Source organism: Macaca mulatta, chromosome 19 (genome assembly GCF_049350105.2).
Source record: "Macaca mulatta isolate MMU2019108-1 chromosome 19, T2T-MMU8v2.0, whole genome shotgun sequence".
In the NCBI taxonomy this organism is placed as follows: domain Eukaryota; kingdom Metazoa; phylum Chordata; class Mammalia; order Primates; family Cercopithecidae; genus Macaca; species Macaca mulatta.
In genome coordinates this window covers 47071756-47099114 of record NC_133424.1, presented here as the reverse complement: position 1 = coordinate 47099114, position 27359 = coordinate 47071756, and the positions used below count along the sequence as shown (strand labels likewise).

The window sequence follows — 27359 nt, the reverse complement described above, 5'->3', positions numbered from 1 at the left end:
TGAGCAACAGAGCAAGACTACCTCGAGAAAAAAAAAAGAAAGAAAGAGACTTCCCAAGGTCATGTATCAGGGCAGGGAAGAGCTGGGGGCCCAGCTGGCTGCTCCCCTGCTGAGCTGGGAGACCACCTTGGTCTGACTTCTCCCGTCTTCCCAGCCTAAGCCAGGCCCTGGGGTCATGGAGGCTGGGGAGGCACCAAGGAACACGCCTGGCATGTGCTGACAGGGGATTTTATGCTCCGGCCCAGCTGGCTGGGAGGAGCCTGCTGGGCAGAGGCCGGAGCTGGGGGCTCTGGAGGGCACCTGGGGGAGGTTGCACTGTGAGGATGAGCTCAAGTTGGGTCGGAGAGCAGGGCCGACTCTGCCAGTGCCTGCATCAGCCTCATTGCTGTCCTGGGCTCCTGGCCTGCTGGACTCTGGGCTGCAGGTCCTTCTTGAGAGGCCGTGAGTAGTGAGACAAGGAGCAGGGGTGAGGGGTGGCAGGAGAGAAGATAGAGACAGAGAGAGAGAGAGAGAGAAAGAGAGGACGAGACGAAGACAAAAGGAGAGAGAATGCCTTAGACAAGGAGAGAAAGATGGAAAGATAAAGAGACAGGCTGGGGGCAGTGGCTCATGCCTGTAATCTCAACACTTGGGGAGGCCAAGGCGGGAGGATGGCTTGAGGGAAAGAGTCTGAGATTAACCTGGCCAACATAGTGAGACCTTATCTCTAAAAAAAAAAAGAAAAAAATTATTTTAAAGGGACAGAGAAAGAGACTCAGAGATTGAGACTGAGAGCAAGACAGAGATAGAGAGACACTGACAGGAGGAGAGGAAAACAGAAAGGCAGGAGAGTAATGGAAAGAGAGATAAAAAGAAAAGCAGATGGCAGAGACACAGAGAGAGGGACCCAGAGAGAGCCAGACAGACGCAGGTGGCTGGCTGCGGGCACTGCGGGGGTAACAGTGGGGGTACCTGTGATGGCCCTGGGGACGATGCTCAAGGCTCCTCTCCTGCTCCTGGGGCTGCTGACTGAAGGTGAGTGGGATCTCAGCCTTGTACCCATCGCCAAGTGGCCCCCATTTCCCACTTACCTTCCCTAGACAAACCCTCTGCCCTTTCCTTGCACCCTGCTGTGTCCCCAGGCCTGGCGCAGTTGGCGATTCCTGCCTCCGTCCCCCGGGGCTTCTGGGCCCTGCCTGAAAACCTGACCGTGGTGGAGGGGGCCTCGGTGGAGCTACGGTGTGGGGTCAGCACCCCTGGCAGTGCGGTGCAATGGGCCAAAGATGGGCTGCTCCTGGGCCCCGACCCCAGGATCCCAGGCTTCCCAAGGTACCGCCTGGAAGGGGACCCTGCTAGAGGTAAGGGATCAGAGCCTGAGACCCTCAGCCACCAGCCGAAGCTGCAACCCTGACCTCCGGCTCCCCCTGCAGGTGAATTCCACCTGCACATCGAGGCCTGTGACCTCAGCGATGACGCAGAGTATGAGTGCCAGGTCGGCCGCTCCGAGATGGGGCCAGAGCTCGTGTCTCCCAGAGTGATCCTCTCCGTCCTGGGTATGGGTGACAGACCCCCAGGACCCACGAGTCTGGGCTTCAAGCCCTCCCTTACCCCAGGACCCAGGAGTCCAAGCCCCCAGCCTCTCCTCTCCCAGACCCTCGGTACCGAGCTCCAATCTTCAAATCCTTCTCAGTGCTGGAAGCTTACCCCAGACCCTTCTCACCAGTTCCTCCCAAGCTGCTCTACCTGACCCCGGAGGCAGGCACCATGGTCACCTGGGTAGCTGGGCAAGAGTACGTGGTCAGCTGTTTGTCTGGGGACGCGAAGCCAGCACCTGACATCACCATTCTCCTGAGTGAGTGAGGGTGAACTGGGGGGCAGGGGGCAGCATGAAGCCTCTGGAGTGGGAAGAGTGTGTGTTCCTGACCAGTGCCCTCCTAAGGGCCCCAGAAAAGATGTCACCCCTGGGACGGGGACCCAGGAGAAGGTGTGGGGAGATGCCGAGGCCAGTGTGGAACCCGGTGGATGGGAGGGCACATTGAGGAGGCGGCATCCAGCCCAAGGCTGAGGACCAGATAGAGATATGGACAGTAGCGCTGGTGCAGACATGAGAAGCTGAGGGATGGGGTGCATGGTACAACCCAACAAGGAGTTGAGAGGAGTGGGGAGGCCCAGGACCCAGCACTGAAGATTGCAGCCTTCAGGCAGTCCAGAAAGTCGGGAGGGGATGCAGCTGTGCCCCAGGCCCTTTTCCTCTAGAACCAGGAGGGAGGGGGCATCACATCCACCCTGAGGACTTCCAGGCCATGCTCCCCAGAATCTATCTTGCAGGGAGCCCAGAACCCCTCTAGCCCTCTTGTTGCCCCAAGGTGGACGGACAATATCCGACATCTCTGCAAACATGAACGAGGGCTCCCAGCAGAAGCTCTTCACTGTGGAGGCCACAGCCAGGTGTGGAAACTGAAAACCCCCCCCAACCATGACCCCTAATTTTCCCCATGGGAACCACAGACCCCAGGGATGCAAGCATGGAGCCTGGGCTAGGTATGAACATCTGCGACCCAATGCTTCTTCATGGAGAACTCTCAATGCTGACTCTCAAAGCTTCTTCGCGGGGAACAGGGGCGGTGGCTCATGCCTATAATCCCAACACTTTGGGAGGCTAAGGTGGGTGGATCACCTGAGGTCAGGAGTTCAAGATCAACTGGGTCAACATGGTGAAACCCTGTTTTCACTAAAAATACAAAAATTAGCCTGGCGTGGTGGCACATGCTTATACTCCCAGCTCGTCGGGGGGCTGAGGCAGGAGAATCGTTTGAACCCAAGAAGTGGAAGTTGCAGTGAGCTGAGATCGCACCACTGCACTCCAGCCTGGGCGACAGAGCCAAATTATGTCTCAAAAGACAAACAAATAAACAAAAAAACTTCATGGGAACCTCAGTTCCAGAGTCCCAGGCACTGAAGTTTTGATCAGATGTGGGTCTCTCTAGGCTCCAGTTCTCACTGCTCACTCCCAGAACCTCTCCCATGGAACCCCGGATCCCAGAGGAGATTGGCATGGGGACTTAGACCAGGTGTGGGGACCAGAGGTGGCATCCCCACCTCTTCTCCCTGACTCCCCAAATTTTGGATGATGACTCTGACTCCAGAACCGTGAATTCTCATCCCAGGGTGACACCGCAGAGCTCGGATAATGGGCAGTTGCTGGTCTGTGAGGCATCGAGCCCAGCACTGGAGGCCCCCATCAAGGCCTCATTCACCGTGAATGTTCTGTGTAAGTGGAGAACTGGGCCAACTAGGGCGCTGAGGATGGGGAGCAGGCATTGGGGGGTATAGGGGAATCACAGGGATTATGGAAATTCAGGCACTCAGAGAAACATGGGGGTTCAAAAGCAGGTTGTGGGGCCTGGAAAGAGTGGATGGGCTACTCCAGGCCCATTGAGTGACTGATATCCCCCAGTCCCTCCAGGACCCCCTGTCATCGAGTGGCCAGGCTTGGATGAGGGGCACGTGCGGGCAGGACAGAGCTTGGAGCTGCCATGCGTGGCCCAAGGGGGGAATCCCTTAGCCACACTGCAGTGGCTGAAGGTGAGGGCAGACGCGGGCATGGGAACTGTGGGGAGAGCGGGGGCCGGGAGCTGGTCCTGAGCTGGCCCAGGCCTGTCCCTGTCTCCAGAATGGCCAGCCGGTGTCCACAGCGTGGGGCACAGAGCACACCCAGGCCGTGGCCCGCAGTGTGCTGGTGATGACCGTGAGGCCAGAAGACCATGGAGCGCGGCTCAGCTGCGAGGCCCATAACAGCGTGTCTGCAGGGACCCAGGAGCGCAGCATCATGCTGCAGGTCACCTGTGAGTCCTGGTGCCAGCTGCCCACCTGTCGGTCTGTGCCTCAGAGAACCATCTATGTGTGTCCCCAAATTATGCCTACTGGATGCCAAAGATCTCAGCATCTGTCTCCAGTCCTGTTGTTCTGTCTGGGCTGGTCTGTGAGAAATTCAGCCCAGCTTAGTGTCTTCCCTCACTGTCCCTGCAGTTCCCCCTAGTGCCATTACTATCCTGGGATCTGCATCCCAGGTTGAGAACAAGAACGTGACACTCTCCTGTGTCAGCAAGTCCAGTCGCCCACGGGTCCTGCTACGATGGTGGCTGGGCTGGCGGCAGCTGCTGCCCATGGAGGAGACGATCATGGATGTGAGGCTGGGGCCAGGCTCCTGGGTCTGAGCATGGGGGGTGCTGAAGGCATGACTCGTGGATTGGGAAGGGGATGGGTCCAGCAGCCTGGGGGCTTTCTCCTTGAGGACCATGGGTCCAACAGAGGGGGAGGTAGAGATGGTTCATGTGTCCCTGCTGGGGACTGGGATGGACTCAGGCCTCTAGCACGATGGATGGGGGTGCTGCAGTCCCTACATCTGAAGCTCACTCCCTGCCAGGGACTGCATGGTGGTTACATCTCCATGTCCAACCTGACATTCCTGGCGCGGCGGGAGGACAACGGTCTGACCCTCACATGTGAGGCCTTCAGTGAAGCCTTCACCAAGGAGACCTTCAAGAAGTCGCTCACCCTGAACATAAAATGTGAGTGTCTGCCCTTGCCCAACAATGCCCCCAAGCCTCAGGACCCAGCCCAGAGAAAAAGTCACTCTTCCTGCCTCTCCTCTCAGATCCCGCCCAGAAACTGTGGATTGAGGGTGCCCCAGAGGGGCAGAAGCTCCGGGCTGGGACCCGGGTGAGGCTGGTGTGTTTGGCCATCGGGGGCAACCCAGAGCCCTCCCTCACATGGTACAAGGTTGGTGCCGCGCCAGGGCTATGGGGGTGGCCAGGAATGTGGGGGAAGGACCAGGCCCCCTTCTCTCCTTCAGAATCTTGGGCAATCTTGGAAAAAGATTAAATTTCTTGAAAAGTACTAGAGATTCTGAGGTTTGGCAGGGAATCAGGAAAGACACAAATGCCATGAGAATTAAATGGAATCCTAGGAAAATTCTGGGGAAACAGTGAGAATTCCAGGATAAAAATTGGAATTCTGAATCAAGATTAGGTATTCTAGAGAAAAGGTAATTTCGTTAAAATTATGGAAAATTCTAGTGAAAAATCTCAGAATTCAGGTGAAATGTCAGGAATTTTAGGGAAAGACTTGAATCCCAGAAAAAAAGAAAAAGAAAAAGAAAATTTGGAGAAAAGCTAGTAATTCCACAGACTATCAAAAATTCATTAGTATTAAAATGGAATTCTTGGGATTCGGAGGTAAGAAAATGAAATTTCATTAAAATGAAAGAGAAGCCTAATTCTAGGAAAATCCTGGGAAGTTAGGGAGCTAGTTGAAAATTTTGGGGGGAAGACTAGGAATTATAGAAATGACCATGGAATTTCATTTTAATAGGATAAAATTCTGGGGAAGTGCTGAGAATCTGGGCAATATAAAGGAATCTGTTAAAAGACTGGGATTATAAGATATAATATCGGGAAAGATTCAGAATCTATGGAAAGTTTAATTTGTGCAGCAGCAACAATTAAAAAAAAAAGAAAATCTATGGAAAGACACTGGAATTAAGGAAAATTTCAAAGGAAATCTTTGGGGACAGTGGGAATTTTAAGAACAGGAACTGAGGCATTTTGGGAAAGGCCTGGGAATTTCAAGGGAGTTTCCTGCACGTGGTGTTGGGTAAACAGAGCAGAAATAGATTTTGAGGAGTGCGCTGAGGGCCTGCAGGTGGCTGCAGAGGCGGAGCGGGGGTTGGGTGTGGTACAGAAGGCAGATTCAGATCCCCAAAACTGCGGTGCACAGGGACCCGGGGAGGCGGGAGAGACTCCAGGGCGGGGGTCACTCAGTTCCACTCCCCACTGCTTTGCCCTAGGGGGGTGGCGCTGATGGGGGTGTTTTTCCTTATCACCAAAAGGCTTTGTCTGGGCTGGCGGCACCAACCCAGTGGGCAGGGTGTGGGAGTTGGGGGTTGGTGGAAGCGGCAGGGCTGCCTGCAGCCCCCAGTCACTCCCGGCCCATAGGACTCGCGCACCGTGACTGAGTCGCGGCTGCCTCAGGAGCCGCGGCGCATGCAGCTCGGCAACGTGGAGAAATCTGGGAGCACCTTCTCCCGAGAGCTGGTGCTGGTCACAGGGCCGTCGGACAACCAGGCCAAGTTCACGTGCAAGGCTGGTCAGCTCAGCGCGTCCACGCAGCTGGCTGTGCAGTGTGAGGGCGCGCACGGCTGAGGCCCGGGGGCGGACTCGGCGGGGGCAGGACGGGGTGGGGGACAGAGCCAGGTGGGGCAGGGACCCAGCGAACCCTGGACTCGAGGGGTGCGGGCGGGGGCGGGGTGGGGGACCCGAGACTGGACGGAGCCTGGAGTGCAGGCGGGATGGATGCAGACCAGGCCGCCCCTAACCTCTGAGTCTCGCTCCTCCAACCCCCTCTCCCAGTTCCCCCAACTAACGTGACGATCCTGGCCAACGCATCCGCACTGCGCCCGGGGGACGCCTTAAACTTGACATGCATCAGCGTTAGCAGCAACCCGCCGGTCAACTTGTCCTGGGACAAGGAAGGCGAGAGGTGGGAGTGTGAGGGACCCCGCCCATCTCTGGCCTCGCCCCCTCCACGCGTGTCCCGCCCCCGCCTAGCCCCTCTCCAGCCTCTGGCTCTGCTCGCAGCCCTGGCCTCACCCCGGGTCCACAGGCTGGAGGGCTTGGCCGCCCTGCCCCGGAGAGCCCCGTTCAGAGGCTCCGCCGCGGCCAGGAGCGTCCTTCTGCAAGTGTCATCCCGCGATCATGGCCAACGCGTGACCTGCCGCGCCCACAGCGCCGAGCTCCGCGAAACCGTGAGCTCCTTCTATCGCCTCAACGTGCTGTGTATGTGCCCTGGCCTGAAAGGTCCTCTTGATGCCTTCCTGACCCTAACCTACTCCTTGCGTCTCCCTCCCCACCCCCTTTTTTTTTTTGACGGAGTCTGGCTCTGTCACCCAGGCTGGAGTGCAGTGGTGCGATCTCGGCTCACTGCAAGCTCCGCCTCCCATGGTTCACGCCATTCTCCTGCCTCAGCCTCCCGAGTAGCTGGGACTACAGTCGCCTGCCACCATGCCCGGCTAATTTTATTTTTGTAGTTTTGGTAGAGACGGGGTTTCACCGTGTTAGCCAAGATGGTCTCCATCTCCTAACCTGGTGATCCGCCCGCCTTGGCCTCCCAAAGTGCTGGGATTACAGGCCTGAGCCACCGTGCCCGGCTCCCTCCCTCCCTCCGTCCCTCCCTCCCTCCCTCCCTTCCTTCCTTCCTTCCTTCCTTCCTTCCTTCCTTCCTTCCTCTCTCTTTCTCTCTCTCTCTCTTTCTTTTTTTGATGGAGTCTCCCTCTGTCGCTTGGGCTGCAATGCAGTGGTGCAATCATAGCTCACTGCAGCCTCCAACTTCTGAGCTCAAGTGATCCTACCTCAGCCTCCTGAGTAGCTGAAACTACAGGTGTGCACTTCCACTTTTGGCTAGTTTATTTTAATTTTTTTGTAGCGACAGGGCCTCACTATGTTGCCCAGGCTGGTCTCGAACCCCTGGGCTCAAGCAATCCTCCTGCCTTGGCCTCCCAAAGTGCTGGGATTACAGGCGCGTCACACTACACTAGGCTGCTTTTTTGTACTTTTAGTTTTAAATAGAGATGGTATCTCTCTATATTGCTCAGGCTGATCTTGAACACCTTGACTCAAGTGATCCTCCTGCCTTGGTCTCCCAAAGTTCTCAGAGTATAGGCATGAGCCACTGAGACTGGCCTGGGTCTTTGCTTTGACACTATCACTCTATCATTAACCCCATCCTGAAACTTGAAACTCCCTACCTTCATCCTGACCAGTGGTCCTGGGCCAACTCCTATCCTGTCCACTCCCATATTGCCTTTGTCCTCTCTCCTAACCCTGATCCCTATCATGACCCCTCTTTCCATCCTTCAACCTGATGCTGGCTTCTACTCTTTGCCTAAACTGTATTCTAATTTCTATCCCGAACTTTACCCCTGAATTCAGTTCTGAACTTGTTACCTTGTCCACAACCTTAAACCCTGTCGTGATCCCCCAACTTTAACCCTTGAACCTGTGCCTGATCTCCAATTTGTCCTTGACCCTGACCTTGACAACAATCTTGACTCCCTGCGGCGCCTCCTCTGAAGACCGTCCAGAGTTCCTGGGGGAGCAGGTGCTGGTGGTGACCGCGGTGGAGCAGGGCGAGGCGTTGCTGCCCGTGTCCGTGTCCGCTAACCCCGCCCCCGAGGCCTTCAACTGGACCTTCCGCGGCTATCGCCTCAGCCCAGGTGAGGGAAGTGGGCATGGAGAAGGGTCCCGGAAATGGGAGGGCCTGCCAGGTCCTTTATTCTGGCCTTCCCCAGCGGGCGGCCCCCGGCATCGCATCCTGTCCAGTGGGGCTCTGCATCTGTGGAATGTGACCCGCGCGGACGACGGCCTCTATCAGCTGCACTGCCAGAACTCTGAGGGCACCGCGGAAGCGCTGCTGCGGTTGGACGTGCACTGTGAGTCCCGCCCACCATGGAAACCACACCCATCCAAGGAACTTTGCCCAGTGTGGAGTCTCCTTATTGTGGGAGCTCCGCCCACTCGGGGATAGCCACCCATCCTGGAACCCTCCCGCTCTGGCTCTGGAAGTCCCCGCCACGGTGTAACCACGCCCCCTGCGGAACCCCTTCCACTAGAGAGACCCAGTGTGAAATCTCTGCCCAGAGAGGGGGCCCACCTAGACACGGAAGCTGCTCCCGTCAGGAATGGGAGCCCGTTGTAGAAGGCCCCCCTCCCCCGCACAATTCTGGAAGCCCACCCAACCCACTCTAATTATCACAGAGGCATAGTGGAGGGTGGAGACAACTCACCAACCTTGAGAACTCTCCTCCAACTGTTTCGTATTAAGGACAGATTGTGTTCATATCTCTAACTCTCCTGGAACCCCTAAGACATCCCTCCCACCTGGGGCCCTCTCCCACGGAGACCTGTCTGGTCCCAAGTGCCTTCCCCAAGTCTCTGCCTTCCACCAGATGCTCCCACCATCCGTGCCCTCCAGGACCCCACTGAGGTGAATGTCGGGGGTTCTGTGGATATAGTCTGCACTGTTGATGCCAATCCCATCCTCCCAGGCATGTTCAGCTGGGAGAGACTGGTGAGGACCCAGCCTTTGGTGAATGGAGGTGGGGTCAAAGGGTTGTGGTTTCTTGACTGTGAGTTCCTTGGGAGTGGGGACCACGTACATCTGTATGATCCTGTATAACTATATACTCGTCAGGGCATGCTCCCAGAACGAATAACTGTTGGTGGCAAAATGAATGGATGGATGAATGGTAGACAGTCAGGCGAGTGGGTGGGTAGATGGATAGATGGGTGGATAGGTAGGTAAGTGGATGAACAGGTGGATGAATGAGTGAGTGGATGGAGGAACAGATGGACAAGTGAAAGGATGGATAAATGGGTGAGTGGATGGGTGAGAAGATGATTGAAGGAGAAAAATCAGTGGATAGATAGAGGGTAGATGGATGGATGGATACACCAGCAGAGGAAAGATATCTATGGAAGGATGATGGATGAATTGATGGATAGATGGGTGGAAAGATCAATGGAGAGATGAATAAATAGGTAGCTGGGTAAATGTCTGAACAGATGCATGTATTTATGGATGTGCAAGCATGAGTGAATAGTTGTGTGAATGGGTGGAGAGCTACAAAGGTGGATACATGGGTGCAGAGAAAGAAGACAAATGAGTGGAGAAATGAGTGAGTAAACCGATGAGTGGATGGAAAGATAAATGGATGAATGGATAGATAAGCAGATGGATAAATGAATGGATGGATGGATAGATGGTTCCAAGCATAAGTGGTTGGGTGAATGGATGGGTAGGTGGTTGCCTGGATTGGTGGATGAAAAGATGGATTGGGTAAATGGATAGATGGATGACAGAAGAATTATTATTATTATTATTTTTTGAGACGGAGTCTCGCTCTGTCGCCCAGGCTAGAGTGCAGTGGCCGGACCTCAGCTCACTGCAAGCTCCGCCTCCCGGGTTCACGCCATTCTCCTGCCTCAGCCTCTCGAGTAGCTGGGACTACAGGCGCCCGCCACCTCGCCCGGCTAGTTTTTTTTTGTTTGTTTTTTTTTTATTTGAGACGGGGTTTCACCGTGTTAGTCAGGATGGTCTCGATCTCCTGACCTCGTGATCCACCCATCTCGGCCTCCCAAAGTGCTGGGATTACAGGCTTGAGCCACCGCACCCGGCGGAAGAATTATTTTTTTTTCTTCAATACCTCTGTGGAGAGTGATTGTGTCTAGGAGAATGAGGCTACAAAAGGGACAGTTTGGGCAGTGATGGATCTGGGGCTAGACTGGGAGGCCAATTCTTGACTCGGGCCTCCAGGGAGAAGATGAGGAGGACCAGAGCCTGGATGACATGGAGAAGATATCCAAGGGACCCACGGGGCGCCTGCGGATTCACCAGGCCAAACTGGCCCAGGCTGGTGCTTACCAGTGCATCGTGGACAACGGGGTGGCGCCTCCAGCACGAGGGCTGGTCCGTCTTGTTGTCAGATGTGGGTATCACCCAAACACCTGACTTTAAAACCTGCCACTGAACCCACAGCCCTCATGTCTCCCACATAGCTCATGTTGACCTCCCATCCCCTCCCAGTTGCCCCCCAGGTGGAACACCCCACTCCCCTAACTAAGGTGGCTGCAGCTGGAGACAGCACCAGTTCTGCCACCCTCCACTGCCGTGCCCGAGGTGTCCCCAACATCGTTTTCACTTGGACCAAAAATGGGGTCCCTCTGGATCTCCAAGATCCCAGGTGAGCCCAGGCTCAGCCAGGCAGCACTCCAGCCCCAGGTCTGGACCTCCAGCCCCATTTCCCCTCCCCGAGTCCCTGCAGAGAAGGGCGCAGAGAAGGAAGATGAATGCGTGGAGGAATGAGTGAGTAAATGGATGAGTGGATGAAAAGATTAATGGATGAATGGATAGAGAGGCAGATGGTTAAATGAATGGATGTCTGTATAGATGATTCCAAGCATAAGTGGTTGGGTGAATGAAAGGGTGAGTGGTGCCCTACCTTCTCTCTAGGTACACAGAGCACACATACCACCAGGGTGGTGTCCACAGCAGCCTCCTGACCATTGCCAACGTGTCTGCAGCCCAGGATTACGCCCTCTTCACATGCACAGCCACCAACCCCCTAGGCTCGGACCAAACCAACATTCAACTCGTCAGCATCAGTATGGAGGGGCTGTGAGGGTGTTGGGGAGGGGGTGCTCCTTGGATCCATTCTCACATCCCTGATTGGCCCCGGGCTGCCCACGTTTCTGAAACCTGAGAATATGTGTATGTGTGAGGCTGGAGTTTTTGCCTGCCCTGAAAATCCTAGTGGAGACTGGATCTTCAGGGAGACCCACAACAAAGGCAAAAGAAAAAGAAAAGAAAAGACAAAAAGATGGAGATAGGGTACTTATTAGCTCAAATAACTGAAAAATGGATTTTCAGGAATTTCTGGAGCTAGGTTCAGCTGTCATCAGCAACTCTCCATTCTTTGTTGTTGTTGAAACAGACCTTTACTCTTGTCACCCAGGCTGGAGTGCAGTGGCGCAATCTTGGCTCACTGCAACCTCCGCCTCCTGGATTCAAGCGATTCTCTCACCTCAGCCTACCAAGTAGCTGAGATTACAGGCGCCCGCCACCACACCCAGCTAATTTTTGTATTTCTAGTAAAGACGGGGTTTCACCATGTTGGCCAGGCTGGTCTCCTGACTTCAGGTGATGTGCCTGCCTCAGCCTCCCAAAGTGGTGGGATTACAGGTGTGAGCCATCACACCCAGCCCTCTCCATTGTTATGTCTGCATGCCTTTGTGTTGGCTTTATTCTAAGGGCCCTCACAGTGGTCTGTTAGAATTCCTAGAGGAAACAGCATTCTTTCTCTTCCTAACAGTGGTATGAAAATACTAGGATTAGCCAGGTGTGGTGGCTCACGCCTGTAATCCCAGCACTTTGGGAGTCTGAGGTGGGCAGATCACAAGGTCAGGAGTTTCAGACCAGCCTGACCAGTATGGTGAAACCCCGTCTCTACTAAAAAAAAAAAAAAAAAAAAAAAAAAAAAAAAAAAAAATAGCTGGGCGTGGTGGCATGCATTTGTAATCCCAGTTACTCGGGAGGCTGAGGTAGGAGAATTGTTGAACCTAGGAGGTGGAGGTTACAGTGAGCTGAGATTGGGCCACTGCACTCCAGCCTGGGTGACAGAGCAAGACTCCATCTCAAAGAAGAAGAAAAGAAACCTAACCAAGCCAGGCGTGGTGGCTCATGCCTGTAATACCAGCACTTTGGGAGGCCAAGGCGGATGGATCACCTGAGGTCAGGAGTTCAAGACAAGCCTGGCCAACATGGTGAAACCTCGTCTTTACTAAAAATACAAAAAATTAGCTGGGCATGGTGGCGGGCACCTGTAATCCAGCTACTCGGGAGACTGAGGCAGGAGAATTGCTTGAACCCAGGAGGCAGAGTTTGCAGTGAGCCAAGATTGCACCACTACACTCCAGCCTGGGCAATAAGAGTAAAACTCTATCTAAAAAAAAAGACAGAAAGAAAAAAGAAAGAAACCTAATCTTTATTTTCCATAGAAGCAACCATTTGGTCTTGAATTTTTTTTGCTGTTTCTTTTGGTTTTGTTTTCACTCACTTCTTAAAATTATTTTTAATTGTAATGTTTAATTTGAGACAGGGTCTTGCTATGTTGCCCAGGCTGGTCTCGAACTTCTGGGCTCAAGCAATCCTCCAGCCTTGGTCTCACAAAGTACTGGGATTTTAGGAACAGTTTGGTGTTTGCCAGAGGAGTGTTCACAGTGACCTTATAGAACATGACTATACCGTGAACAATGAGAAGCGATTGTATATTTAAAATCATTCCTAGGGAAAACTTGGACAGAATCTTCTGGGATTCTTTTGTGTCCTCTGTCTGCTTTCCCATCTTTCTCCCCATAGGCCGCCCTGACCCTCCATCAGGATTAAAGGTTGTGAGTCTGACCCCACACTCTGTGGAGCTGGAGTGGAAGCCTGGCTTTGATGGGGGCCTGCCACAGAGGTTCTACATCAGGTGGGTCCTTTTTGAGGCAGGAAGGAAGCGGAGGCAGCCAATGGGCTGGGGCACTTCCCTGAACTTACTATCCCCCCTGTCCTGCAGGTATGAGGCCCTGGGGACTCCAGGGTTCCACTATGTGGATGTCCTACCACCCCAGGCCACCACCTTCACACTGACTGGTCTGCAGCCTTCTACACGATACAAGGTCTGGCTGCTGGCCAGCAATGCCTTGGGAGACAGTGGACTGGCTGACAAGGGGACCCAGCTTCCCATCACTACCCCAGGTGGGAAGGAAGGCTTGGGCAGGTTGGAGTGTGCCTCAGAGGATGTGTAGGGTAGTACAGTGAAGTCAATACTATTCCCTTTTTATGATGAGTTACTGAGGCCTAGAGCTGTTAAGCAAATTGTTCAAAGTCACACAGCTAGTAAAAGATAAAGACGAGACTGAAACTCCGGCAGATGAACTTGAGACCAGCCGTTAACCACAACCCATACTGTCTGAATGTGATTAATGACCAAGGAAAATTAGAAAATAGTTTGAATTAGGCCGAGCGCGGTGGCTCAAGCCTGTAATCCCAGCACTTTGGGAGGCTGAGACGGGCGGATCACGAGGTCAGGAGATCGAGACCATCCTGGCTAACACAGTGAAACTCCGTCTCTACTAAAAAATACAAAAAACTAGCCGGGCGCGGTGGCGGGCGCCTGTAGTCCCAGCTACTCGGGAGGCTGAGGCAGGAGAATTGTGTGAACCCGGGAGGCGGAGCTTGCTGTGAGCTGAGATCCGGCCGCTGCACTCCAGCCTGGCGACAGAGCAAGACTCCGTCTCAAAAAATAAAATAAAATAAAATAAATAATTTGAATTAAATGAAAATGAAAACATATAAAAATTTGAGGTTGCAGTTAAAGCAGTACTTAGAGGGAAATTTATAGCATTAAGTGCTTATTTTATTTTATTTATTTATTTATTTTATTTTTTTGAAACAGAGTTTCACTCTTGTTGCCCAGGCTGGAGTGCAATGGTACAATCTTGGCTCACTGCAACCTTCATCTCCCGGGTTCAAGCAATTCTCTTGCCTCAGCCTTCCGAGTAACTGGGATTACAGGCATGTGCCACCATGCCTAGCTAATTTTGTATTTTTAATAGAGACGGGGTTTCACCATGTTGGTCAGGCTGGTCTCGAGCTCCTGACCTCATGATCCACCCGCCTCGGCCTCCCAAAGTGCTGGAATTATAGGCCTGAGCCACCATGTCCGGTCTTATTTTTTATTTTTGAGATGGCGTCTCGCTCTGTCACCCAGGCAGGAGTGCAGTGGCACGATCTTGGCTCACTACAACCTCCGCCTCCCTGGCTCAAGCAATTCTCCTGCCTTAGCCTCCTAAGTGGCTGGTATTACAGGCATGTGCCACCATGCCTGGCTAATTTTTTGTATTTTTAGTAGAGACAGGGTTTCACCATGTTGGCCAGGCCGGTCTCGAACTCCTGACCTCAATTAATCCACCCGCCTTGGCCTCCCAACGTGTTGGGATTACAGGTGTGAGCCACCACGCCTGGCCTAGTTTTTGTTTTGTTTTTTTCTTGAGAATAACCTCGAATGCATATTCTAAGTTTTCATCTTAAGAAAGCGTGGCTCACGCCTGTAATCCCAGCACTTTGGGAGGCCAAGGCGGGTGGATCACTTAAGGTTGGGAGTTCGAGACCAGCCTGACCAACAAGGAAAAACTCTGTCTCTACTGAAAATACAAAATTAGCCGGGCGTGGTGGCACGTACCTGTAATTCCAGTTACTTGGGAGGTTGAGGCAAAAGAATCGCTTGAACCTGGGAGGCGGAGGTTGCAGTGAGCGGAGATCATGCCATTGCACTCCAGCCTGGGCAACAAGAGCAAAACTCCATCTCAGAAAAAAGAAAAAAGAAAGAAAGAAAGAAACTAATAAAAGAACAAATTAAACCCAAAGTAAAAAGAAGAAAATAATAATGGTAAGAGCAGAAATGAATGAATTAGAAAACAGAAAAACAATTGAGACAATCAATGAAACCAGAAGCTGGTTATTTGAAAAAAATTAGTAACATTTATAAAGCTGATTAAGACAAAAAAAGAGAGATGATACAAGTTACCAATAACAGGAATGGAAGAAGGGATGTTACCACAGACTCCACAGACATTAAGAGGATAATTAGGGAATATTATGAATGATTTTATTCCAATAAATTCAGCAAGTTGGATGAGAAGGACAAATTCCTTGAATATGATGAATATGTTACAATTCTGATAGGTACAGTATTGTAATGGTTAATCCTTACAGAGCCTGGTTCAGAGAAGCTTGGGTTCAAATCCCCTCTCTACTACCTCCTAGTTGTGTGACCGTAGGCAAGTGTCTCAGTTTCTAAAAATATATAATATATAGCACAGATCTTTGTGGCTCAGTTTCTTTTTCTTTCTTTTTTCTTTCTTTCTTTTGTTTTTTTTTTCCCTTTCTTTTTTTTTTTTTTTTTTTTTTTTTTTTTTTTTTTGTGAGACGGAATCTTGCTCTGTCACTCAGGCTGGAGTACAGTGGCATGATCTCCATTCACCGCAACCTCTGCCTCCCAGGTTCAAGCGATTCTCCTGCCTTAGCCTTCCAAGTAGCTGGGATTACAGGTGCATGCCACCACACCTGGCTAATTTTTGTATTTTTGGTAGAGACGGGGTTTCACCATGTTGGCCAGGCTGGTCTCAAACTCCTTACCTCAGGTGATCCACCTGCCTCAGTCTCCCAAAGTGCTGGGATTACAGGCGTGAGCCACCACTCCCAGCTGCAAGCTTCTTCTTTCTGTTTTCCTCTTCCTGACAGAGCAGGCCTTTTCTCGATGTAAGGAAGGACACTTTCTCATTTCTACAATCTTCTCTGCTCTTTCCCCCACCCCATTCCTGTCTTCCCTTTGAGCACTAAAACATAAAGTATGACACTTGCCTCCTTTGCTTTAGAACTTATACTTCTATTAAGGGATCGAGAGCCCAAAGTCTTTTTTGGTTAACTCAACAAATTGATAATTCAGGTGAAAAGGATCTTGCACACCGAAAGTGCTCATCAACAATTAATTTTTGGGCCAGGCATGGTGGTACATGCCTATAGTCCCAGCTAGTCAGGAGTCTGAGGCAGGAGGATAGCTTGAGCCCAGGAGGTCGAGGCTGCAGTGAGCTATAATCATGCCATTGCACTCCAGTCTGGGCCACAGAGTGAGACTCTGTCTCTTTAAAAAATAAAATAAAATAAAAAATAAAAAAATTGGCCAGGCACGGCGGCTCATGCCTGTAATCCCAGCACTCTGGAAGGCCGAGGTGGGTGAATCACAAGGTCAGGAGTTCGAGACCAGCCTGGCCAACATGGTGAAACCCCATTTCTACTAAAAAAGTTAGCCGGGTGTGGTGGCGGGCGCCTGTAGTCCCAGCTACTTGGGAGGCTGAGGCAGGAGAATTGCTTGAACCTGCACAATGGAGGTTGCAGTGAGCCGAGATTGCGCCATTGCACTCTAGCCTGGGTGACAGAGCAAGACTCTGTCTAGGGAAAATAAAAATTATCTGGGCGCAGTGGCTCAGGCCTGTAATCCCAGCACTTTGGGAGGCTGAGGCAGGCGGATGGAGTCTTGCTCTGTCAACCAGGTTGGAGTACAGTGGTACAATCTCAGCTCACCGACTTAGTGTTAAGTTGAAATCTTGATATCCACTCCCCAGGTCTGGACCAGCCTTCCGGAGAACCTGAAGACCAGCTGCCCACAGAGCCACCTGCAGGCAAGTCCTCTGTCCCCGATCCCTCCCGTCTCCCCAAAGGATGGGACCTCCTTGTCTTTGACCCTACCTGCTCTGCTTGTAGTCACAGCTGCTTAACAACTTAGTTCTGGCCGAGCTCAGTGGCTCAAGCCTTTGGGAGGTCAAGGCATGTGGTCACTTGAGCCCAGGAGTTAAGACCAGCCTGGGCAACATGGTGAGACTCCATCTTTGCAAAAATAAAAAATAGCTAGCTGTGGTGGCATGTGCCTGTAGTCCCGACTACTCAGAAGGCTGAGGTGGGAGGATTATGTAAGCCCAGGAATTGGAGGATGCAGTGAGCTACGACTGAGCCACTGCACTCCAGTCTTGGGAACGGAGGGAGACCCTATCTCAAAAAAAAAAAAAAAAAAAAAAAAAAAAGACTTAGTTCTCTCCCTGCAGACTTGCAGACGCCTTAGAGCTTCCTCTTTTTTCTTTCTTTCTTTCTTTTTTTTTTTTTTGAGACATAGTCTCGTTCTGTTGCCCAGGCTGTAGTGCAGTGGCAAAATCTTGGCTCACTGAAACCTCCACCTCCCAGATTCAAGCGATTCTTTTGCCACAGCCTCCCGAGTTGCTGGGATTACAGGCACCTGCCATCACACCTGGTTAATTGTTGTACTTTTTTAGTAGGGATGGGGTTTTGCCATGTTGACTAGGCTGGTCTCAAACTCCTGATCTCAAGTGATCTGCCTGTCTCAGCTTCCCAAAGTGCTGGGATTATAGGATTACATGCATGGGCCACGGCACCCAGCTTTTTTTTTTTTTTGAGACCGAGTCTTGCTCTGTCACCCAGGCTGGAGTGCAGTGGTGCGATCTCGGCTCACTGCAACCTCCACCTCCCAGTTTCTTCTCTTGCTTCAGCCTCCTGAGTAGCTGGGACTACAGGCGTGTGCCACCACAGCCAGCTAATTTTTTGTGTTTTTAGTATAAATGGGGTTTCACCGTGTTAGCCAGATGGTCTCTAACTCCTGACCTCGTGATTCGCCCACCTCAGCCTCCCAAAGTGCTGGGATTACAGAGGTGAGCCACTGCATCTGGCCACTTCTTTTTCTTTGATCTTTCTCTTGCCTGGAGTGATAAATTTTTCTCTCTTCCAAATTTAGTTTAATTCTGAAAAAATTGGCTCACTCCATGTCCTGTAAGAAGCCTGCATCAGTTAGCATTTGCTGTATAACAAACCACCCCAAACATGGGTGCTTATAGCAACATTCTTTCTCATGATTCTAAGAGTCTGGCAGAACGGTGCTGGTCTGGGCTGGCTTAAGTAATCTCTGCAGTCAGGGGCAGCTCCACTGGACTGGGTGGTCTAGGGTTGCCCCCTTCCCACACGTCTGATGGTCATCTGGCCTCTTGGTTGGAACAATGGAGATAACTGGGCACGTGTCTCTTCTTGACTTTTTCACATGAAGGTGGTCACAGGGGTCAAAAGCAGCAAGAGAGTACATTCCAATTTACTAGCTGATTCTGTCACAGTTGCTATTGTCTCATTGGACAAAGCAAGTCACATGGCTCAACACAGAGTCAGTGTGGAAAGGCCCTGCACTCAAGGATGTGACTACCAGGAGAGGATTGCAACCGTTTGGCAAACAATCCCCTTCAGAGCCTGAGAAAAAGGTTGCAAGTGACAGAAATACAGCTGTTTTGTCAACACATAAAAGAATGGCTTGGCTGGGCACAGTGGCTCATGCCTATAATCCTGACACTTCAGGAGGCTGAGGCAGGTAGATCACTTGAACCCAGGCATTGGAGACAAACCTGGGCAACATGGTGAAACCCCATCTCTATAAAACAAAAACAAAAAAATTAGCCAGGTGTGGTGGTGCACACCTGTAGTCCCAGCTACTCAGGAGGCTGATGCGGGAGGATTTCTTGAGCCCAGGAGGTTGAGGCTTCAATGAGCCGAGATCACGTCACTGCACTCCAGCCTGGGCAACAGAGTGAGACCCTGTCTCAAGGGAAAAAAAAAGGCTTGGTACATGAAATAAAAACTTCCAAGTGTGGCCACTTTCAGGTGCTCAAAAATCTCACCAGCGATCTGTTTCTCGCCCTCTCTCAACTTTGCCTTCATCTGTGGTGGCTTCTTTCTGAGTTTCTTCAATCAGAGGGGCAGAGAAGCCCTCCCCAACCTCTGTCTTCTTGATAGCTAGTAGAATTGTCCTAAATGTTTTGTTAAAAACACACGTTGGGTCAAATGCCTGTGTCTAAACAATCACTGTGGAGAGAGGAATGGAGACTCTTACTGTTCAGGCCAGGCCATGTGCCCACTATGGAGTCCTCCCTGAGCCCAAGACTAAGAGTGGGGAGTGGCTGTTCTCTCCAGGGGAAAAAAGTGCTGTTAGTAGAAGATAGGGGAGATGGCCACCTAACAGATGCCTACTTAGAGGGATTCAGACTTGTCCTCAGCGATACAGCAGCCAAGTCAGCCTGATATTGACTGGGATGGAAGTTAGTGGAAAGAAGTCATTTGAGGCCAGGCACGGTGGCTCATGCCTATAATTCCAGCACTTTGGGAGGCTGAGGTGGGCAGATCACTTGAGGCCAGGAGTTCAAGACCAGTCTGTCCAACATGGCGAAACCACGTCTCTACTAAAAATAAAAAACGAAACATTAGTTGGGTGTGGTGGCATGTGCCTGTAGTCCCAGCTACTTGGGAGGCTGAGGGAGAAGAATCACTCGAACCTGGGAGGTGGAGGTTGCAGTGAGCTGAGATTGTGCCACTGCACTCCAGTCTGGATGACAGAGTGAAACTTTTTTTTTTTTTTTTGAGACAGAGTCTCACTCTGTCACCCAGGCTGGAGTGCAGTGGTGTGATCTCGGCTCACTGCAACCTCCGCCTCCCTGGTTCAAGTGATTTCCCTGCCTCAGCCTCCTGAGTAGCTGGGACTACAGATGCCTGCCACCACACCCGGCTAATTTTTTGTATTTTAGTAGACACGGGGTTTCACCATGTTGGCCAGGCTGGTTTTGAACTCCTGACCTTGTAATCCACCTGCCTCGGCCTTCCAGAGTGCTGGGATTATAGATGTGAGCCACCATGCCCAGCTAACTCTATCTTAATTTAAAAATAAAATAAAATAAAGAAGTCCTTGAGATGGGATTTTTTTTTTTTTTTTTTTCCAGAGACAGGCTCTTGCTCTGCCGCCCAGGCTGAAGTGCAGTGGTGCTACCATAGCTCACTGGAGCCTTGACTTCCCGGGCTCAAGCAATCCTCCTGCCTCAGTCTCCCGAGTAGCTGGGACTATAGACATGCACCACCATGCTGCTAAACTTTTAAATTTTTTGTAAAGAAGTGGCCTTGCTATGTTGCCTAGGCTGGTCTTGAGCTCCTAGGCTCAAGCGATCCTCCCACCTTGACCTCCCAACATGCTGGGATTACACACATGTGCCGCAGCGCCTGATCTTGAGATGGAATTCGAAAGGCAAACAGAAGTTTGCTTGAGAGGAAAGGACATTTGAGGACAAACACTTAGCTATTCCAAAGCTCTGAGGTGTGAATTTGCTTCAGTGATTCCGGAAACAGCTAGTGGTTGGTTTGGTTTGTGTGGCTGGATAGTCCAGTACCAGGGTCTAAGTTCGGTGGACATGGCTGGAGGCGTTGGAAGAGGCTGGACCACAGAAAGTCTTCAGTGCCCAGCTAAGGAGCTAAAGTTCCCTCCTGAGTCCGGAGTTCAGTTCTGAGTTTGCAGAGTTCAAGCAAAGGGAGGACATTTTGTTAATGGCTTGACTTAAGAAGCCACCTGCCCTTGGATGGCAGAAGGGTTGGGCACAGAGACCCCTCCCCATCTGTTTCTCTCACCCTGGGGGAGGGACTTGGTTCAGGAGTAGGCTTTCTCGGGGAGACCCACTCCTGGCCTACAGTCTGTTGTCTGGGATTCACGGAGGGGTATCTTCCACCCCTAGGACCCTCGGGGCTGCCCCTGCTGCCTGTGCTGCTCGGTCTTGGGGGGCTTCTGCTCCTCTCCAATGCCTCCTGTGTCGGGGGGATCCTCTGGCAGCGGAGACTCAGGCGTCTTGCTGAGGGTGAGGAGGGACCTTCCCTGCGGGGGTGGAGACCTGAGGGTGATGGGGAACTTCCTGGGACCGGGGGAGGGGCTTGTATGGGGTCACTGAGCCCTTTATTCCTGTTTCCTTCAGGCGTCTCAGGGAAGCCAGAGGCAGAGTAAGTGGGGATATTTTTCTGTAAAGAAGGCTCTGAGGGAGGAGGCTGGGGGGAGATGGGTGGTGGGGGGCAGCACTCAACTGCCCTCCACACCTCCATCCTGGAAGGTCGGAGGACCGAGTCAGGAACGAATATGAGGAGAGCCAGTGGACGGGAGAGCAGGACACTCGGAGCTCCACGGTGAGTGGGGGTGGCCCTGGTGACCTCACAGTCAGGGCACCGACGGCGACTGAAACGCTGCCGTTAGCATCAGGTTGATCATTGCCCTTCCTGGGACCGTGGGGTCAGAGGATGGAAACGGCTTTGTCTGTTTTGCGTGCGGGGAACAGGTCAGCACAACAGAGGCAGAGCCGTATTACCGCTCCCTGAGGGACTTCAGCCCCCAGCTGCCCCCGACACAGGAGGAGGTGTCTTATTCCCGAGGTGAGTTAGGACCCCACTCAGAGGTACCCCCGACGCCTGGACTGGGTGCCTTGATCGTGTCTCCCTTCCACTCCAACTCCAGGTTTCACAGGTGAAGATGAGGATATGGCCTTCCCTGGGCACTTGTATGATGAGGTAGAAAGAACGTACCCCCCATCTGGAGCCTGGGGACCCCTCTACGATGAAGTGCAGATGGTGAGGAGCTTTGCATCAGCAGCCATCCTTCCTGGCTAGTGCTGGGAGCCTACCTCCTACTGCTTGTATTAGTTAGGGCCAGCTAGCTGCTGTAACAAAGAGGCCTGACCATGATCCAGTGGTTTAAAGAAGACAGTCAGCTGGGCATGATGGTTCATGCCTGTAATCCCAACACTTTGGGAGGTCAAGGCAGGAAGATCGCTTGAGTGCATGAGTTTGAGACAAGCCTGGGCAATATAATGACTTGTCTCTACAAAAAATTTAAAAAATGAGCCAGGCATGGAAGTGTGCACCTATAGTCCCAGCTACTCAAGAGGCTGAGCCAGGAGGATCCCTTGAGCTCAGGAGTTGGAGGCTGCAGTGAGCCATGATGGCACCACTGCACTCCAGTCTGGGCAACAGAGCAAGACCCTGTCTGTGAAAAAAAAAGACGGCAATCTATTTCTTTTTCACAGTCAGACACAAGCGGCCCTGCTCAAGTCATCCAAGTCTACATGAATGAGGCAGTTCACTGGGGGTTCAACCAATGGGAAAAGGTGAAAGAATGTGGAGAAGGCACAACCTTGCCTTGTGGCCCAGGCCCAGAAATGGTGCACACCACTCTGCTCTCACTCCCCTGATGAGAATAGAGTCACACGGTCACACCTGATGGCAAAGGAGGCTGTAAAATATGGTCTAGCTTGGCAGCGATGTGCCTTGCTGCAATTCTGCTGCTGTGGAAGGAAGTAGACATGAATTTTTCTAGATAATTAGCTGTATCTACTCCACTGATTAAAGGGAGAGAAAGAGAGAATTTGGGGGCCCATTCAACTGAAAAATCAAGGCATACAATTGTCATCAGGCCCAGCTGGGCCCAGAATTTTCCTCCCCAAAAATGCTATTATGGCTAGGCATGGTCACGGCTCACATCTCTAATCTCAGCAGGCTGAGGTAGGTGGATTGCTTGAGCCCAGGTGTTGGAGACCAGCCTGGGCAACATAATAAGACCCCATCTTGAAGAAAAAAAAAAGTTAAGCCAAGCATGGTGGCTCATGCCTGTAATCCCAGCACTCTGGGAGGCTGAGGCGGGTGGATTACCTGAGGTCAAGAGTTCGAGACCAGTCTGGCTAACATGGTGAAACCCTGTTTCTACAAAACATGCAAAAATTATCCGGGTGTGGTGGCATACACTTGTAATCCCAGCTACTTAGGAGGCTGACGCAGGAGAATCACTTGAACCTGTGAGGTGGAGGTTGCAGTGAGCGGAGATCATGCCACTGCACTCCAGCCTGGGCAACAGAGCAAGACTCTGTGTCAGAAAAAAAAAAAAAAGTTTAAAAAACTAACTGGGCATAGTGGTGCATGCCTGTGGTCCCAGCTACTCAGGAGGCTGAGGTAGGAGGAACGCCTGAGCCAGGGAAGTTGAGGCTGCCGTGAGCCCTGATTGTGCCACTGCATTCCAGCCTGAGAGACCATGTTTCAAAAAAGAAAGGGAAAAAATGTTCCTAGAAAATCTAGATTTGTATCCTACGAGATTAGAAATCTTCAAAGAAAGAGAATGCCTGTTTTCCAGTGGCCCCAAATGCCCAATGCTGACACTTATTGGTCTAGTTTGGGTCACATTCTCATCACTGAACATATCCCTAAGTCAGGTGATGGAATATGCTAACAGGAGAGGCCTGGGTCAGTTCGCCATGGGATCAGGGAGTAGGGGCCAGCCCCACTCAGTTCACTGGGCTGAGAATGGGAGAGGGACAGAGAGCTCGCAGGGAAGTGAGGATGGTGGCTGTACAGGCAAAAACAACAGACCGGCACTTTGACCACCAGCCAACCCCCACCCATTGCTGCACAGTTAGGGAGATGGGACAGGACCCCTGATTTCTTGTGTGGCCTTGGCTGATGCTCTGGCACCTCTGATCCAAGGATTTCCTTCTGTCTCTGTGAACGACCTCCGATACAGGGTACTGTTATCAGATCCTAGCTCCTCACCAGCATGGTGCAAAGCGCTGTCCGTGGTGCTGGACCATATGCGCTCTCTAAAGCGCAGATGGAGGCTGCAGGCTTTTTCCGAAAAGGGCCAGATAGTAAACGCTTTGGGCTGTGAGAGACATACGGTCTTCTTCAAACTCTACACAAACTCTGCCACTGTAAAGTAAAAGCAGCCATAGAGGATGCATAAATGAATGAGTGTGGCTATGTTCCTACAAAACTTTATTTTTGGACACTGTAATTTGAACTTCATGTAATTTTTCTGTGTCACAAATGTTATCTCTTTTCATTTTTCCCCAACAATTAAAAAATGAAAAACAGGGCCAGGCACAGTGGCTCACGCCTGTAATCCCAGCACTTTGGGAGGCCGAGGCGGGCGGATCACTTGAGACCAGGAGTTTCAGACCAACCTGACCAACATGGTGAAACCCCATCTCTACTAAAAATGCAAAAAGTTAACCGGGCGTGGTGGCGGGCACCTGTAGTCCCAGCTACTTGGGAGGCTGAGGCAGGAGAATTGCTTAAACCCAGGAGGCAGAAGTTGCAGTGAGCCAAGATTGTGCCACTGTACTCCAGCCTGGGCAACAGACCAAGACTCTGTCTCAAAAAAAAAAAAAAAAAAAAAAGAAAGAAAGAAAGAAAGAAAAGAAAAGAAAAGAAAAGAAAAAAAGAAAAATAAATAAAAACCATTCTTAGCTCTTGGGCAGTAAAAAAAAAAAAGCAGGTGGCAGGCCATATTTGGAGCATGGGCCAATCTGCTCTAAAGTCTGCTGAACTAAAATAATCATTTTCTCCCAGCCCTAGAACAAAACACATCCCCAGTTAGGGCCACCTTTCATATTTTTGGTTTGTTTGTTTGTTTTCTTTTCTTTTATTTTTCTCTTCTATTATGATTAGGGAACTGTTTTGGAAATTCATAGGACAATAGAATCATAACTTACATTCCATAGTTGCCATAGCTGATAACATGGACTTTTAAATTTTTCACTTTTTAAAATTTTTATTTATTTATTTATTTTTGAGATGGAGGCTCGCTCTGTAACCCAGGCTGGAGTGCAGTAGCACAATCTCAGCTCACTGCAACCTCCACCTCCCAGGTTCAAGCGATTCTCCTGCCTCAGCCTCCCAAGTAGCTGGGATTACAGGCATGCACCATCATGCCTGGCTAATTTTTGTATTCTTAGTAGAGACAGGGTTTTACCCATTGCCCAGGCTGGTCTCGAACTCCTGACCTCAAGTGATCCACCTGCCTTGGCCTCCCAAAATGCTAGCATTACAGGCATGAGTCACCATGCTCAGCCTAAAGGTTTTATATTTCTGACATTTACATTATTTTTCTAACATGAAATCATTGGATATCTTGGGCTTGCTTCGAAATAATCCAGTTAGTGTGGGAGGGGAATAAGATAGAAATATAGATAAATCAATTGACCAAGGGTTGCTACTGGTTTTTTCTTTTTTCTTTTTTTGAGACAGTCTCACTCTATCAACCAGGCTGGAGTACAGTGGCATGATCATGGCTCACTGTAGCTTTGACCTCCTGGGCTCAAGCGATCCTCTTACCTCAGCCTCCTGAGTATCTAGGAATATAGGCACTCACCACCACACCTAGCTAATTTTTTAAAAAATATTTTTTATAGGCTGGGTGCAATGGCTCACACTTACAATCCCAGCACTTTGGGAGGCTGAGACGGGTGGATCAATTGAACTCAGGAGTTCAAGACCAGCCTGGGCAGCAATGGAAGCCTCGTCTCTGGAAAAAAAAAAAAAATTCAAAAATTAGCTGGGTGTGGGGGTGCATGCCTGTAGTCCCAGCTACTTGGGAGGCTGAAGTAGGAGGATGGATTGAGCCCAGAAGGTGGAGGTTGCAGGGAGCAACCATTGCACTCCAGCCTGGGTGACAGAGCCAGACCCTGTCTAAGAAAAAAAAAATTATTTTTTGTACATACAGGATCTCACTATGTTGCCCAGGCTGGTCTTGAACTCCTGGTCTCAAGAAATCCTCCTGCTTTGGCCTATAAGTGCTGGAATTATAGGCATGAGCCACCGTGCCTGGCCTGATATTATTAAGTTAGGCAATAAGCACATGGGGTTCATCATAGGCATTCATTATAACACACTCCTTTTTTGTATATTTTGGGGGTTTAGTAAAAGCTAAAACAGTTTTTTCTGGGAAGTTAAGCAGGGGCGTGTATCCCCCAGATCTTCAGTGAAGACCTACAGGGCATCTCTCCATGGTTCTAACTCCACTTTTTGCCTGTCAGAGCCCCTGGGACCTCCGCTGGCCTGAAGACGCATATCAGGATCCAAGAGGAATCTATGACCGGGTGGCGGGAGACCTGGACACTCTGGAACCTGATTCTCTGCCCTTCGAGCTGAGGGGACATCTGGTGTGAGAGCCCTCTCAACCCCCTTGTCCTGCACCTGCAGGAATTTACACTCCACTGGTCCCTCGCATTACAGCCTGGGCCGAGCTGGTTAGGTGAGCTCCATAAAACCCAAAGGGACTCGGCTTTGTCAGGAGAGGACGTGGAGGGGGTTGAGTGACAGAAGATGGTTCAGCTGGTACCAGACTAGAAACAAGGTATATCCTGGGGTTGGCTTTAGAAACTAAACTTCTCCAAAAGGATAGGGCAGATTGTAAACGGCATCTCAAAAATTAAATGCTGCCAGGTGCGGTGGCTCACGCCTATAATCTGAACACTTTGGAAGGCCGAGGCAGGTGGATCACCTGAGGTCAGGAGTTTGAGACCAGCCTGGCCAACATGGTGAAACTCCATTTCTACTAACAATATAAAAAATTAGCTAGGAATAGTGGTACATGCCTGTAGTCCTAGCTACTTGGCAGGCTGAGGCACGAGAATCGCTTGAACCCAGGAGGTGGAGGTTACAGTGACCCAAGATCATACCACTGCACTCCAGCCTGGGTGACAGAGCGAGATTCTGTCTCAAAAAATAAAAATAAAATAAAAATAAAAAATAAAATGCTATTCTGAGGGTCCCTATGTGCTTCATGAAGTAAAGTTTACAGAAGTGGGAAAAGACATATTAAAAACTCTGTTCATTTTGTATTCCATGACATTTAAAATAGCTAATAATAAGTAGAATTTATGAACCCATGTATCCTACCTATTATTTTATTATTTCCCACAGTTATCTAACACAGGAGACATAAACTATGACACATGTAAACATAAGTTTGCTCTATAAGCATTAAAATAAACAGACAATCAAAAGAAGCTAGAGGAAAAGAATACATACTGTATGTTTTCGTTTATAGATAAAATAGGTGAAACTAATCTATGGTGGCAGAGAGCAGAGCAGAGGTTTCCTGGGGCCATGAGAGGAGGGTTGACTGCAAAAAGGCATGGGAGAACTTTCTGAGGTGATGGAAATGTTCTATATCACTATTGTGGTGGTGGTTGCACGGACGCACAGATTTGTCAAAACTCATAGAACTGTACGCTTAAGATGGGTGCATTTTTATTATACATAAATGCTGTCTCAATAAAAGCGATTTTAAAAACAGGCTTCATAATAGAAGCCCAGTAAGAGGATTCCTCCCTCCCTCCCTTCCTTTTCTTTTCTTTCCTGTCTCTCTCTCTCCCCCCTCCGTCTCTCTCTCTCTCTTTCCCCTTCCCTCCCCTTCCTTCTCTTCCCTTCCCTCCCCTCCCCTTCCTTTCTCTTCCCTTCCTTTCTTGTCTCACTTTGTCACCCAGGAGTGCAATGGCATGATCTCAGCTCACTGCAACCTCCACCTCCCAGGTTCAAGTAATTCT

General features: G+C 50.9%; 1 protein-coding gene across 1 annotated transcript; it reads left to right on the top strand.

Moving 5' to 3' along the window:
• The first annotated feature begins 318 nt into the window (after positions 1-318).
• Positions 319-27110, top strand: NPHS1 (NPHS1 adhesion molecule, nephrin). Its single transcript, XM_028840047.2, has 29 exons — positions 319-1014; positions 1122-1337; positions 1410-1532; positions 1703-1831; positions 2346-2427; positions 3147-3250; positions 3437-3564; positions 3653-3824; positions 4009-4166; positions 4406-4550; positions 4637-4761; positions 5976-6162; positions 6390-6519; positions 6643-6815; positions 8111-8251; positions 8327-8467; positions 8984-9105; positions 10351-10522; positions 10621-10777; positions 11047-11198; positions 12952-13063; positions 13151-13332; positions 16761-16817; positions 20736-20855; positions 20970-20994; positions 21102-21174; positions 21324-21417; positions 21500-21612; positions 25845-27110. The coding sequence occupies exons 1-29, from the start codon at positions 834-836 to the stop codon at positions 25974-25976; spliced, it is 3846 nt and encodes a 1281-aa protein (XP_028695880.2). The 5' UTR covers positions 319-833; the 3' UTR covers positions 25977-27110.
• The last annotated feature ends 249 nt before the right edge of the window (positions 27111-27359 follow it).

Excerpts from the sequence above, each read along its gene's own strand:
- NPHS1 (XM_028840047.2), top strand. The coding sequence starts at position 834 with ATGGAAAGAGAGATAAAAAGAAAAGCAGATGGCAGAGACACAGAGAGA. Across the intron at positions 1,832-2,345 it reads TGACATCACCATTCTCCTGA|GTGGACGGACAATATCCGAC; the intron begins GTGAGTGAGGGT and ends TGTTGCCCCAAG. Across the intron at positions 3,251-3,436 it reads ATTCACCGTGAATGTTCTGT|TCCCTCCAGGACCCCCTGTC; the intron begins GTAAGTGGAGAA and ends GATATCCCCCAG.